The sequence below is a fragment of the Taudactylus pleione genome, unplaced genomic scaffold, assembly GCF_031769625.1.
Source record: "Taudactylus pleione unplaced genomic scaffold, aTauple2 ptg000169l, whole genome shotgun sequence".
Lineage (NCBI taxonomy): Eukaryota > Metazoa > Chordata > Amphibia > Anura > Myobatrachidae > Taudactylus > Taudactylus pleione.
Window position 1 is genome coordinate 59,696 of NW_028284571.1, and position 16,463 is coordinate 76,158.

A 16,463-nucleotide genomic window follows, 5' to 3' on the forward strand; every position below is an offset into this window, starting at 1 on the left:
CCCTATTTTCTTCTGTCCTTCTTTAGGAAACCCAAAGAATAGTTGATGATTGGGCCAACTCCCAGTGGATGTAATGGGAGGGAAACCACCAGTAAAGCATGGTCATAGGTAAAATAGACTGATTAGATGGACCCTGGTCTGCATCTGCCATCACAATATTCCTTGTTTCTGTATTTAAGACACTCCTATAATCAACACATCCCTACGAGATGATGATGATGATGGCGGTACACGTCAATACCAGTTAATACTGTATATAATGTTTAATATTGAGACTCTTACATACTTAGAAATCTTATACTATCCTATGTGAACATCGATATTTATAAGTGAAATAAAATCATATAACAAAGAAAGATACACTTTAAAGGAACAGCACAGACATTACTAGAAATCTATATATCTCTTTATTTACAGACCACTAATAAAAAGCATAGGTGCCAGTCTTCCTATAGAGTTGTGGGACGTATTCAGCGTATTGAGAAAAGTGACAGGTCCTTTCTGCTGGCCACATTGTACACATTCCATATTCATAATGTATATCGATGATGTTTGGAATATGGCTTATAGGTAATATACAGCGTTTGAGTGCTTGCTCATTCAGCAATACTGCTTGTAATCATTAAAGCCCATGTTTTATTGTATTTGCCAACTGAAGTCTTGGCAACCAAAACCATGCCCCTTCTGAGCTCAGAGCCACTCAGAATAATCTGCCTGTATAATGTGCTTTGGTCTCTCTAATCCTCCAATATAAGTATATTGTAATAAATCGATCACTGTGAATTCCTGTCTTGGATTTCAGTTACAACTTGCTCATAAGAGTGGAGTGAGAAATGGATAGGCATCCCAGTCACCACCTTCCTGCCAAGTCCCATGCCCTCACACCCCCTGTAACCGCTACAGTTCTCTCCCTATGGTAAGCTCATAACTATAACAGCCACTGTCAAATAACCTGCACCCACTTAGCTGTTTCTGAAATACTACTTCCGCCAATGTCTGCTTCTGTAATCTCTTTATACCAGGGGTATACAACATGCGGAGCTCTAGCTGCTGTGGAATTACACATCCCAGCATGTTTTGCCACTAATTCGCTATTCGTACATGCTAAAACTGTGGCAGGGCATGCGGGGATGTGTAGTTCCACAGCAGCTGGAGGGCCACTTGTAGCATACCCCCAATATATACAGTGACAGCAATCTTAGGGCCCGATCCAGAGATGGACGGATTTGCAGAGCTGCACACAAGCGGCTGTGCAAATCCGTCCATCTCAGGTGCAAATGTAGAAGGAGTTGTACGACACCTCCTTGCTGCATTTGCGATCCCAGCACTGTGACCACCATCGCGACCATTGCAACCGATGGTCGCGACAGTTGCTCCTTCGGTCAGGCTGCGGGAGCTTAAACTTCCAGCAGCCTGGCCGGTGCCTGGTCATGCAAGAGGCCAAGAATCTGCGTCCAACGACCCAGACCCTGGCCTCGTCAATCATGGAAAACGGGGGTGACACCCGTTTTGTGGAACGGTGACCAGGCACGCCCCCCAAACGCTGCAGTATGTCAATCATGCTGTGGCTTGGGGGGGTTTGCGAATACAATCGCAGGATCCGTTCTTCACATGCGCATAATGGGTCCTTGCCTGGCGCAGACCCCAAACCATCAGAAGGTGTGCGTTCATCCACGGATGAATGTACATTTCTGAATCAGACCTTTTAGTTCCTTAAAATAGCGCAAGTCAGAATAAATTGATGTGTGATCATTTAAACAGTGGCACCCAGCCTGATGTAATGCCATTTACTGATTATTTTATACCCCAATGTTAAAATATTGCAATAAATAATAATTATATCATATCTGTAAGGCATTTTGCCTATTCCCACTGAGCCTGACAGTGTCAGAAACTGATTTTTAGATTAGCCAGTTTGTATCCAATATTTTGCTTTTTTTCTAGTTTATTTATCTATTTTGTGTTCTTAGTACATATACCCTTTTATCATACTAATATTTTATGTTGGAGAGAATGGGCAAACCTCAGATTCGGCAAGCACTATAGCAGCATTAGCATAAAAAGGTTCTTGCTACTGTAGCTCTAAGGAAAAGATCAAACGAGATCATTACTAAACTGACAGAACTCCTTATATGTAGGCTACTTTTATTTATAATGAGTTTAAACTTTTACGTAGAGTAACTCATCTACTGTAATGAACACTTACAACTTTCTATTGTACTTTATTCTTTATCTCCTTTTCATACTTGGCGACTAGTAAAATATGAGTGATGCATTCAGTATATGTCAAAACTTTACAATAATTGATTGTTTAAAGGAGATGTAGAGCAGGAAGCGGACGTACAGCAACAGCTAAAAAAGAAACCTTAGGTGGGTTACGGATGAATAAAAAAAACAGTGTCATATAATATACCAAGCCATTCTATATTTAAAATATTATATGGGTTAAAACTTGGAGGGGGAATTCAATTCAGGGCAAGTTTGTTAAACTCACCAGATGAGTTTCTGGAACTATTTATTTGCCTGTATTGCGCCCAGGGCTTAAGTTGGGGGATGCAGTTTACTGTGACTAATACCCATGGCTTAGTTTTTGTAAACTGCATTTTTCAACTTGAGTGCAAGGAGTGACACTGTTACTGCACATGATGCTGCCCCGCGGCACTATATAGCGCAGATTTTGTGCACAGCTCAGGAGGATGTGAGCAGAATTCCGCTAGTCGCAGGGTTACAGCGTGGGCAATTAAATAGCACTGGGCACTCATTCCAGGAGCTCAACAAACTCACTCCTAATTATATTCCTCCTCCTCCCCCCTTGATGACCAGCAAACCATTTCACGCTCTACAATACCTTGGCCAATACTTGCATGTAAAATGCTGTATGTGTTGCAAATTAAGATAATTTACAGTCGACCTAAAGCCTATATAAAATGGACACGTCAAGCACATCTTATCCATTCAACCTGAACCTAGAAACAACAGTAAAATATATTTCCTGATATACCATGTCATTTTAGGAATGCTCAACAAAACTGTGTACCGATATGTACAAAAATCCCTACATTTTTGACTAAAATACCATAATTTTGAAAAACAAAAATATATATAATTTTCATTGGTACACACAACAAATATCTGCACACATGAAACCTCCATGGAGGCTAAGGCGTTTTCCTTCTAGTCTTCTTCCTTATAGGTGAATCTTTTTGTTATATTAGGTGTCTGGGTCGTTAGCCGAGTAAAAAGCTGTGAATGTATATTTGTCTTTCAATCCATTCCACAAAATGTGACACATTACTATAGACGCCGGGTCCTAGAACCTTGGAAAAACATACAGATCCCCAGGATGTCAGACCGAACAATGTCCATTGTCCCTGTGACTGCTCACAGACCAGAGGGCCTCCGCTGTCTCCCTGCAAGAATACAATGAAGTGGGTTAAACACTGGCGTTGCAAAGCCATTACCTGTGACATTTACTCCTGATAGCTTTGTCCACAGCAATAAACGTCATTTATGAGTGAGTAGCACAAATGTTGCTTTGTACATCTGTTGCCTGTTTTGTGTGAGTGCACTTGGTTTTACTGGGAAGTGCATGGCTAATGGCATATGTAGGGTGCAACATTTTGTATCTCATTGGGGGGCCTATTCATCAACACTAAAATAACATTTTTAAGGACATTTTCCTTAAATAACGTTATTTTAGTATTCATGAACACACTTGGCACAGGAGATATCACTGATATCTCCTGGTTAAGTCCCCCTGCATTAATTTCCACACTCCCCATACATTAGTATGGGGATATGGAAATTCTGGTATTCATCAAACTCCGAAAATTATGTATGTTCGGAATTTGATGCTGTTACTCTTCGCCACTGTGAGGTGGCGAATAGCAGGTGACACTTACCTGCTTCCAGTTGGACAGGTCCCCCACAGCTCCCTCCGGCGCTCTGTTCCCTCCTCTGGTTTCGGTGGTTGCTCGCACACTGTGTTCTTCCAGCAGAACACAAAGTTTAGAAAAAAAAAATGTTTTTTTTTTTTCTAAACTGTACTGTGGTCTGCTGGGAGACCACGTGTTAGACCAGACATCGGAGCCGGAGGGTGCTGCGTGGGCAGGTAAGTGCGGGGACGGGGGGGAGGTGAGCAGAGGAGGGAGGGGGGGTACACAAAATTACCGCAGCTGTAAGTAGTGCTGTGCATGCGCTGGGTTTACAAATGTAACAGCGCATGCACAGCACAGATTAAAGCTGCGGTAAGTTAGGGCAGGCAGGGAAAACTATCTATTTCCCAAAAAGCTGCCATTGCAAAAATTACAGCGTTTTGGAATAGATAGTTATAGAGAGGAGGAATTATGAATTCCTCCTGTAATTAGGCAGAACTCCATGCGAGTTCTAAACCTAATTACCTCAATCGAATTTTAAGGTATGATAAATAGGCCCCATGGAGAGGACCTGGGTGAATCGGATGCAGTTCAGTGTGTGCTATGGGCCTGGTACAGCACAGATCACCAGTCTGCGTAAGCACACACCTGGCCGCTGCGAAACTATGCAAATTAATGCGATTGCAGCACTATACCAAGACGCCCACCACTGTATAAAGCTGCCCACTTCCCATTACATACATCCTCAAATCAGTGGTAACACCGGACCCATACATACAGTTGTGGTTGAGCTGACCCTGACTCACAGACAGCAAAACTTCCTGTCACCATCTAGACCTCTGGCTGCGTATGCCGTCATTGGGGCTTAATTATGCATGCCCATGCAACGGCATTCAAACGCGCACGCACGCCTGCGTTTCACCGTCAACCTCCCCTCTCCACCCCCAAACGGGACTTCCTGTCAATCATTTCTCTATGGGTCTGCGTATCGCTGCATTCGCATACCCGAAGGTAGTGGCTGCAAACATCGACTGGGTGCGTGCGTCCGTAGACTTGCGAACCAAGCTCGATGAGACCCTAAGTGCACTAACGTACCCCACATACAACACACGTTTTGTAGGAAGAGACTTTTAATGAGATTTGTGATGGAGAAGGGGGAACTCCTTGTATTACAGGGACAGTTACAGAACATTTTCTTTCCAGCAAAGGGACTTACATGGGTACTAAGGTGTTGTCTGTATTGTCACATATCCTATACTTTTTATTGGATTGGACACATTTAATTGACAAATGTAATAAAACCCTACAGTACACTGAAGTGAGGCATGTAATTAAGGCAGCCCCAATGTTCTATCACTCACATGGCAAATTTAAGACAGAAATTAGGCTAGACCAAGCGGGATTTCAGGAGAACAACAAAAACATTTTGAGTAAAGAAAAGGGGTGTTAGTAATCTGAGCGCTGACTTTACAGTGACATTCTCAGCTGAAGCTACAATTACACAAACCTAGACAGATCTTTACATTCTAAAGGCAACTTCATCAGCCGACATGCGGACATGGAGACACTGTATGGCGGAGTAATAGACGCATAAATTACCTTTACCATCTCTGTTGCTCAGGAATAATCTAATTTGTCTGTATAACATGTACTGCACGCAATGCATGAATATAAATGCTGCTGTTCTGAGACATGTTTGCAAATTAGCTCAATTAATGGAAAGAACCTGTCAATATTCTAAAGAGTAAGTTAACAAAGGCTGATGATTGTACTTATTACCTGATAAAGAAGAAAATATACAACTTATAGATAACTAAATTAATGACAATATTTATTTCCAACTCGTGTGAAAGACATTATAGTTGTTTTGGCTTTATTTTAATACCGTATATAGAGCACCTTCCAAATTCTTGCCTTAAGTGCCTAAGCAGCAACCATGTGTACTGTAGGTTCCCCAGCAGCACCAGTCTCAGTGTGGGTGATATCTAGGTATTTAAAGTAAGAATTTGAAGAAAACTGAAACATTGGACATTTCAATTTACCATCTCTTAGGGGCATATCCAATTGGGCGCGAGGTTTTAGTGAGGAAAAAACCTCCCACCCAATTTTGGATTACCACGGGTATCCAATTAAAAAAAAGTGGTCGTGGGGTTTTTAGCTATGAAAACCCTGTGCCGCGCAAAAAATAAATAAATAAAAAATTCTGTACTTACCTGCCCAGGGGTCTCCGGTGGTCTCTGCGGCTCCCAGTGGCCTCCCCTTTATCTTCTCAGTGGAGAGGGGGCTGCCGTGAGGCTCCTGGGGCTGTTGGGAGGGGCAAGGGCTGCTGAGAGATGTAGTTCTCCCAGCGTCCATTGTGGGGGGGGGGGGGGGGGGGTACACATACACCGGGGGTCACAAACACACTAACTCATACTCATACACACTCACACTACATACTCACCGGTGCTGCAGGAGACCGGGTCCCGACACTGGATGCAGAAGACAGAACTTCGGAAGGTGAGTAATTAAGGGCTAATTAAGCAAAATGGAAACTTCCAGTTGCTTAATTAGTCCTCAGGGGGGGTGCAGCCGGGAAAAAAAATCACACTTGCTCTGGAGGCGAGAAGAAAATAGAAAACTCCCGGCGCTCAAAATAGAAAAAAACACGCACCTAACTGAATAGCAAATATCCTGCATGATGAAATGACCGGTTCCCATTCTGCCCCTGCAGCATCCACCCCCACAGTGAACGTCTCCCCCAACAGTGATAGCAGCAGGACTATTCCCTTCTGCTACCTGACTATCCTGTCTCTCCCTGGCCGGTGCTTCAACTCTATATACTTCTAGACACTCACACTAGGGGCTCCATTTACTACAATCCGCATATGGAATGCAGATTGTAGTGTGATATTACCGACTGAATACGCATTGCGAATTCAGCCAATATCACAGGTATTTACTAAAAATCCCTTGCAGGGACAGAGCTTGCGATAAAACTCTGTCCCTGCGAATCCCCTCCGCACACTTATCACAGTATTTTCGCAATAAGTACCATGACAAGTGCCCGCGTATGCGCCAACCGGCCCCGCTAAGCATCGCCCCCACCGTTAAGCCCCATCCCCTGCAATCGCGACCCCCCCCCCCTCTGTTATTTACACTTAACTCCGGTGATGTCCTCCGTGACTCCAGTCAGCTGATCTCCCATCCTGCACTGGGACCCTGTCAGTCTATTTAGACCACACAGCTGATCACTGGGGCCGGCTCTGGGCTCTACTCTGCCTTTTAGAGCAGAGCAGGAGTCCGGTAACCGGGGGGAGACCCTGGATAGCGCCACCTCCAGGTGGCGTTATTATCACAGGACTTTCCCCGGTATTTTTTCACAAATTATTTTTAGTAACTTGCACACAGATCGCATTTCCCATTACAATTATGGGAAATGCGATCTGATTACTAAAAATAAGTGATAATTAGGGCTTGGAGTAGAATTTTACGAATTCTACTCCAATTGCCCTTTAGTAACTTTAGGTGATACTAAAATAATGTGAAAAGGGTGTGAAAAGACCCTTTTTCACTTTATTTTAGTAAAAATAATGTTAATAAATAGAGCCCTAGATGCCAGTACACTATATGATGTTTTCACCATATCCAGCTGCTTTATTCACTTCTGTGCTGTACACGTATACAGGATCAGACGCTGGCTCACTGTGTATATAACACAGTACTTTGCATAGGCCTCCTATGTGTCCTCCATAATCTATAATTGCTATAGGAGAATATTCATGTCTTTCAAAGGATAAATAGATTGTAACTGAACCATTTTTTTTCAAAATAACTTCCATAGCCTCTATTTCATACTTTTTTTTTTTATCATTATATACATTTTAATAGTTCTATACAATTACGTGACCTCCTTAGAATGAGTTTAGGGTGGCTTATGGGAGGGCGGGGGAGTAGGCTGTGTTTGCCTAGGGTGCCAAGAAACCTAGCACCGGCCCTGAGCACAGGGAGAATATACAAACTCCACACAGTTAGGGCTCCCACAACCTCAGTGCTGTGAGGCAGTAATGTTAACCATTACACCGCCTGTGCTTCTAGTTAGACAGGTGTGACTTGGACACTGTAGGCACTGATGATGGTGATCAGCAGCAATAGTTAGGCAAATATGATTGGCTTATTGCAATTGGCCCCCTCAGCTGTTAGAACTTTATTCATTAAATTTTATCTGGTATATACTACTTTAAAATGTGTTAATAACATATGTCATGACACAATTCTCTCTTAGGGTTGGTGAGAATAAATAGAAAAAAATCAACAATATTAAACAGTAATGTATTATGCTAGTATAACAATATTTCACACAATTCTGGATTTAAATTATGGTAGTTTACATTTGACTCTTCTAGTTTAACTAAGATAGTTCTTTGGACTAAACAACTAACACAAAAGAATACTAGCAATACTTACCATACAAGAATCTACTGTCCCAGATTCATAACCAGCACAAATCATCCTGGATGTTATGGTGTCAAAATATGACCGACAGTGCTCTAAGGATATAATGCGAACTTCTCCTTCCTGCAATTTAAATGGCACTGAAGGAAAAAAAAAATGTCAAAAAACAAAGTAAACTATATTTAAGCAAATTATAGTTTGCAACTATTTTGAAACATTCATGTAAACAGTATACATGCCGCTACAGAGGGCCTGATTCAGCGTGCAATGCTGAACGCAGATTCCCGATTATCATGAATCTGCTCGTGCGCAGGAGCCATTCTGCGAATGCGCAGAACAGGTTCTGCGTGATCGTACGGAGACCCTTCTATGCGTTCCGGTGTTCCCGGAAATGGGGGGTTTGTCGGCCATGTTTTCCGGGAGTGGCAAGGCCAGGGACTGTGTCTACAGACGCAGTTTCCTGGCTATCTAAGCCGGCCAGCCTGAGTAAGCCTCAGTTTACTAAGATGGCCAGCAGCCCGGTGCCGTCCACCATAACGACCGATGGTTGCGATGGTAATCCCAGCCTGTGACCTCGGTTGCAGTGCTGGGATCGGAAATGCATCAGGGGGCATCATACACCTCCTGCTGCATTTACATATTAGCAAGGATGAAACTGCAAAGCTGTCTGCGCGCAGCTTTGCAATTCCGTCCTTAGCTGAATGAACCCCAAAGTGATATTTTATAACTCAATGAAAGGGTAAAATGATCATAGATCAAAAAGCAACCGGATTAAGTGGTAAATATCAAACTTCAAATGTCACTCAGATAACATTCCTCAAAAAGTGAATTAGAAGATTACATCAGTCAACGTAGTGTACAGGAAAAATGAGTTGTGAGACCACACCAATATAAATATTGTCATATTATTGCTGCAAATTCATGACATCAGTCCAGAAGTATAATAAAGGAAAAGCAACAATAACAAATAGAGGAATTCTGAGGATGCTTCATTAGAAAGGCTTTAGATATATACTGTACAGATAGGGTAAATAGGGTATAGTTTATAATTTAATAATAAGATGCTGTCCTATATTTAAAAGATAAAACAAAACCTGCTTGTTAATCTATTTACAATGACCATACAATACCGAATCACAAATCTAACCAAAACAAAATTAGGTACTTGTTAATTATATGGGAGCCACATTAAATCACCTCCACTGCTTTGCACACCTCAGTTTCAAATTTCTCCAGTGAAAAGTAGACAAGAAGACTATGCTACATACAGGGCCATAGTGAGCTGGGTAAAAAATAGGGGGCGTGACCTAATGAATGTAGGCATGGCCACACCTCCTTAAAAGAAAAAAAAATGAATTTGCTGCGCCATGTGCCCTCAGCCAGGGGTAAATCCCTGGCACAATTAGTGTTATCGCTCCCCGACTGCACAGGCAGAGGAGACTGCTGCTGCTGATCAGCGTCAGCAGCCTCCCTGGTTCCACAGCAGCGGTGAGGGAGGGGCAGCGGACCCGGGACCCCTCATCAGTCCCTACTCCCTCTTGACGCCCTTGGCTACAAAGCTGCAAGGGGTTAGCGACAGTTGTTGTAAGTGCAGGAGTGGTGGGAGTTTGTGGGTACCCTGTGGCTCCCATTGTTGCAATGCTGGGAAGTATGTAACAATGACTAACATCCTTGATTGTTCAGCAGGGCAGCAGCATAGAACAGAGTGGGGAGACAATGGAACGTCCCAGTGCTGGGTATAGTTGGCACCAGATACAGGGCGGCACCAATATCATAAAATTGTACTCAAAATTATTTCAACAATGATACAAAGAATAATAATGATGTTATAAGACATTCTGCTAACTTTACACATCAATAATAAGAGCAATTGCTAAGCTGCAAACCGGTTTGGTTGCATAGTGTTTTTAGTCTTGGGGTAAATTTACTAAAGTGAGAGTTTTTAGAAGTGAGTTTTAAAAGTGATGTTGCCCATAGCAACCAATCAGATTCTACTTAACATTTAACTAGCACCCTCTAGAAGATAATAGCTATAATCTGATAGGTTGCTATAGGCAACATCACTTTTAAAACTCACTTCTAAAAACTATCACTTTAGTAAATTTACCCCCTAAGCGTTCAGAGTTACACTGTAGTAAAACACTAGGAAAACTGAAGGAGTTCTGTCAACCGACAGGATTGTTATTATTTTTTTTTTTTAAATCAAACTACTGTGAATTACGTGACTCTCTGCCTCATGCTCCCTGCATATCCTGGACACTCCATAGTGAACTCCCTGCATATCCTGGACACTCCATAGTGAACTCCCTGCATATCCTGGACACTCCATAGTGAACTCCCTGCATATCCTGGACACTCCATAGTGAACTCCCTGCATATCCTGGACACGCCATAGTGAACTCCCTGCATATCCTGGACACGCCATAGTGAACTCCATGCATATCCTGGACACTCCATAGTGAACTCCCTGCATATCCTGGACACGCCATAGTGAACTCCCTGCATATCCTGGACACGCCATAGTGAACTCCCTGCATATCCTGGACACGCCATAGTGAACTCCCTGCATATCCTGGACACTCCATAGTGAACTCCCTGCATATCCTGGACACTCCATAGTGAACTCCCTGCATATCCTGGACACGCCATAGTGAACTCCCTGCTTGGACACTGTGGGATGTTACCACTTTGCTTGGTTTTCTTGACTGCTTTTAGTTTTTCTAAACATCTCTGACTACATCACTCCCTGCCTGAGCACACAGCACATCAGCCTAGTGTCTCACTGGCTCCCTTCCCCTGGCCGGCCCCACTGGGCATGTGCGGGATCTCGCACGCATTGCAAGATCTTGCGTGCTGCCCCCGGAGCCGCCAGTAATCACAGCAGGGACAGTGCTGCCCCTGCTGTGGTGGAAGGGCAATGACAGTTGCAGCTGTCGCTATCGATAGCTGCAGCTGTCGGAATGGTCAGTGCCACTGACCGTTCTGCCCTGCACATCAGTGCTGCTATCTTGTAGATAGCAGCGCTGATAATGACATAACGCCCGTCATGTAACACTAGGCCCTTCAATAATACATGGGGGAGAAATGGTATCAGCATACATAACATGCACTGATTCCACTTCTTCCCCATATCTCCCCTTTATACATCTCCCCCATAATCCTTTATTTTACCACCTTTTCCTATCCTTTCCCCTCCACTTCCTCCTCTCCCTCTCTCCTCTGTATCCTATCACCCATCTGCTTCCCTCCCACCTCTCCACTTCCTCCATTTTGAAGCTCTTCTCTCTCGCCAAAGTTGTGCTATTCCGACCACTAAGCCCTGCTCCCTCCCCTCTCTCCCTGTCACATCTCCTCACCTCCATTCAAGTAACATTAAACTCCCTCCTTGACCACCACCAGCCTTTTTCCTTCTTGCCCAGGAGCCTGTACCATCACTACACTCTCTTCATCTCTGTCCTCCAAATTAATCTCACCTCCATGCTACAGCAACCCTGATAATCTCATTAACATCTCGCCCCTTAACTGTGTTCCTCTCTCCTGTGCCCTCTGGAATGCCAGATCTGTCTGTAATAAACTGGTCCATACCCATGACCTCTTCATCTCCAGCTCCCTGAATCTCTTATGCATTGCGGAATCCTGTTTTTTCCCTTCAGACATTACTTCTCCTGCTGCTATCCCCTCTGGTTGCCTCACCTTCTATCATGCCCCCTGTCCTGGGGGTCAGCAGGGTGGTGGTGTTCCCACTGCCTTTGAGTGGACACTCACCTAATCTGGTCTTCACTTACTGTTGTGATATTTCGGATTTCTCCAATTCCCCATTTCCTCTCTCTGACCATCATCTTCTTTCTTTTAACTTATCTAACACTCCTTCTCCACCTCTGCCTCCCAAGGCTACCATGAATATGCGGAACCTTGAGTCTATTGACACTGTGGGGCTAATCCAGACCGGCACACAAGCGCTATGCGCTCGCAAGTGGTTCGATGTTTGCCCCCTGCGCATGCGCTGACTCCAGCGTGCGCATGTGCGAGACCTGGCCAGCGATGGGCGCTCTGTTGCTACGGGTCTCGCACCAAAATGGGGTGGCTGTCGATTGTGATTAACAGCTCGCCCCATTTTGGAGGCGGGCCGGGTGGCTACACAAACGGAGGTGTTCCCGAAGGAACGCCTACCGTTCGTGGGAGGCACAACTGACATCACCAGTGATGTCAGTGGTGAGCTTCCTGCTCTATTTAGAGCAGGAAGCTCACTGGGGCTTGCGGAAACGAGACCCTACCACAAGGGCCTCGTCGCAAGCCCCGATGGACGCGACCATCACCTGGCCGCTCGCAAAAGCTGTGGGTGACCAGGAGGCCGGCGACTACACGACTCTCCTTCATTGTCTCTCTCTGCTGCCCTGACCAAACTGTTTCCCTATACAATGTGTCCCTTACTTCTGTTCTAAACTCTGGGCCTGATTCAGAGATGTAAGCAAAGCCAATATTTACACAGCTGACCGATTATCTGTAAATTACGCATGCGTTTGAGTTGCAATGCACATGCACCAAGGTACATTAACATTGTCAATCACAGAGTCTTTTACCTGCAGTGTGATTGAAAGTCGAGTTAATGGGGGAGTGGCAGCAAAAATGTAGGTGTGCCACAACCATACACAATAAAAAGGGCTCTGGTGTCACAGTACACGTGGCCATTCTGTGCCACCATAGGGTTATTTAGAAGGTTGACTATCAAAGGATCTGCGACCGTTGCTGCGTCTTTGTACCAACCACTTGGATTTGCAATGCCGCCCGTGAGCATCATAAAACAAATCATGGCGGCTGCAACATTTGCATAGATGCAACAGTGGCGGCATTAGCGTACATCTCTGAATCAAGCCCTCTGTTGGTCTGGCAGTCACTAATCACCTTTGCATATCCACACCTCAACCTTGCAATTCCAAATGCACCAGATACCTGCAAAAGTGCTCATGAACTTCTGAGTAACAGTGCAGGAAATCGGGCCCCAAAGCAGACTCCATGCTGTAATGTATATTCAAAAATGAATGCACTCGCCCTACAGTGCTGCCATTTTCCCTCTCAAAACTTATTTCAAGACCCTTATCTCCTCCCAGTTCTCCAACCCACATCATCTCTTGGCCACTTTTGACTCCCTCCTGTGCCCCCCTCTTCATCACTCTCTACCCTTGACCACCATCCACTAAAATTCCCACATCTAAAATTTAATCCATATGTCAGGACATCACACCCCGCCAGACCATCGTTACCCATACCCTTTCTTTCCCCATCCATTTTACCAACTCTGACTTCATTCTCCACAGTATCTGGAGATAACGTAATGGCCCTAATCTGATCCTCCTCCATTCCACCGCTCCTCCTGCCTCCACCTCCTCTCTCCTGTTGCCTGCTCCCTTGTTGCCCATCTCTTTAATCCCTCACTCCCATCAGGCACTGTCCCTTCTGCATTCAAACATGCTTTAAGTTTCCCCCATTCTTAAAAAAAAAACCATCCTTGATCCTAACAATCTCTCTAATTACACACCCATCTCACTCCTCCCTTTTGCTTCCAAACTCCTTGAGCGGATTGTCTTTAATTACCTTACCAGCTTTCTTTCCTCCCACTCCCTACTTGACCCATTTTTCAATCTCTCCATTCCACAGAAGCTGCCCACACTGAAGTCAACAATGAACTCCTTGCTGCCATATTCAAGGGCCACAACTCTCTGCTCATTCTTCTTCGCCTCTCTGCTGCTTTTGACACTGTGGACAACTCTCTCCTGCATATTCTTCACTACCTTGGTCTGTGTGATACTGCCCTCACCTGGCTGTCCTTATACCTCTCTGACCATTCTTTCTCTGTCTCCTCTCATGACCCCTCTTCACTCCCACTTCCTCTACCAGTAGGAGTCCCCCAAGGTTATGTTCTTGGACCTCTCCTATTCTCCTTTTATACACCCTCTTTAGGTGAGCAAATCAGCACTTTTGGCATTAAATAACATCTCTAAGCTGATCACACTCAGATCTACCTCTCCTCCCCTCCCCTGTCTCTCTGGTATTTCTTACTGGATGTCTCAGTGATTTCTTAAATTTAACATGTCTAAGACTGAGCTGATAATCTTCCCACCCTCCCAAATAACCTCACCTTCAACAATTGAATTATCTTTTGACAGCACCGCCATCTCCTCTGGCTTGCAAGTGTGCTGTCTTGGAGTTATTCTTGATCTCTCCCTCTGCTTCAAACTACACATTCACTACCTTTCGCAGTCCAGCCATTTCCATCTCCAAAATATCTCCAGGATCATATTCTTTCTCACCCTGGAGGCAACTAAGACTCTCATCCATGCACTGGTCATCTCCAGACTGGACTACTGTAACCATCTCTTTTCTGGCCTCCTTGTTTTCCACATCTCTCCACTCCAATCTGTCCTCCCTTCACACTCCCGCCCATCCTCTTCACAAATGCATGCCACCTTTCTTCCAACTGATTACTTCCTACCACCCTCACCTCCAAAATGTTGCCTGTGCTGCTCCATACTACTGGAATTCTCTCCCTCTCCTCCCTAACAGACTCTCCACCCCTCTACAAAATTAAAATTAACTCTCCAGACCAACTTCTTTATCAAAGTCTCCCAGCTCTCATCTAACCCACTGCTCCATGCTGATGCAGCAATGTTTATAACATTGTCCAGGTCCTGAATTGTATGTACTGTAAGTCACTTTTTTCTTGTTTTGTTCATACTGTTTCTGTATTGTGGAGCCATATAAATAAAGGATAATGATAATAATAATGCTCCATACATTTAAACGGGTTGGGTATGGGATCCCGGCGGTCATGATGCCACTGGTCAGAATACCAACAGCAGCATCTGGACAGTCAAAAGCCTGACACCCATAGGTAAGTACTGCTAATGCTAACCTGTACCCATACCCTAACCCACCCTGGTGCCTGAACCTAACCTCCCCCCCTAGTGCCTAAACCTAATCTCCCCCTCCCCACACCCTAAACCTAACCCTCCCTCCTTAGTGCCTAACCCTAACCCTCAACCTAGTGCCTAACCCTAACACTTCTCTAACCCCCGATACTTATGCAAACCGCTCCAAACATGTGGAATACAAGTCCACCTGAGCCGTCGCTCGGATGTTCCCGTCTGACTCGTATTCCACTTCAAGGCCGAACGTCATCTTCCCGACTTCGGATTGTCACTAGACTTGGTTCTATATAAGGCTCCGGGACCGGAACTCGTCGCCATTTGTCACTAAGCACGCAAGCTGCGCACAGCTCTGCAAAGTTGGCTGCCGGTGCCTGTATAAAAAAAAAAAAAAAAGATTCCATTGGCTGTGCTGTTAATGCTAAGTGACTGTAGGGGGATGAGTCAGCACGTTGATGTATGCTGCGCTACTCTGCTAATAATTACAATGGCTGTGGTAGCCTGTGTCCACTGTCCTGACTCCATTGGCTGTGCTGTGAAGTGGCTGTGCACTGCTGATGTATGCTCAGCTGCTAATTAAAGTACTGCCCATCTGCTCCAGTGTAAAAAAAAAAATGTATTTATTTATTTTTTAAAAATATAAAAAAAGGAAAAATTTTTTAGATATTGTACATATAGATTTTTGGTGCTGTATCCCACTGTGTAGAGTACTGTTACTATTGTATAGTGTGTATAAGCACTGTGACTTCTTGGGCAGTAGCCCTCTATGTGTATAGGCACCGTGACTTCTTGGGCAGTAGCCCTCTGTGTGTATAAGCACCGTGACTAATTGGGCACTAGCCCTCTGTGTGTATAAGCACCGTGACTTCTTGGGCAGTAGCCCTCTGTGTGTATAAGCACTGTGACTTCTTGGGCAGTAGCCCTCTGTGTGTATTAAGCACCGTAACTACTTGGGCAGTAGCCCTCTGTGTGTATAAGCGCCGTGACTTCTTGGGCAGTAGCCCTCTATGTATATAAGCACTGTGACTTCTTGGGCAGTAGCCCTCTGTGTGTATTAAGCACCGTAACTACTTGGGCAGTAGCCCTCTGTGTGTATAAGCACCGTGACTTCTTGGGCAGTAGCCCTCTATGTATATAAGCACTGTCACTTCTTGGGCAGTAGCCCTCTGTGTATAATAAGCACCGTAACTACTTGGGCAGTAGCCCTCTGTGTGTATAAGCGCCGTGACTT

General features: G+C 44.6%; 1 protein-coding gene across 2 annotated transcripts in view; it reads right to left on the reverse strand.

Annotated features, from left to right (window-relative positions):
• Positions 1-285: 285 nt before the first annotated feature.
• The window catches only part of CORIN (corin, serine peptidase), a 387,855-nt gene continuing 371,677 nt past the window's right edge, over positions 286-16,463 (reverse strand). For both annotated transcript variants that reach the window (XM_088475236.1, XM_088475237.1), the window contains exons 21-22: positions 8,322-8,449; positions 286-3,410 (exon numbers count right to left, since the gene is read on the reverse strand). In XM_088475236.1, the coding sequence (XP_088331362.1) occupies positions 3,228-3,410; positions 8,322-8,449 (311 nt within the window). In that variant the 3' untranslated portion in view covers positions 286-3,227. The remainder of the gene's footprint in view (positions 3,411-8,321; positions 8,450-16,463) is intronic.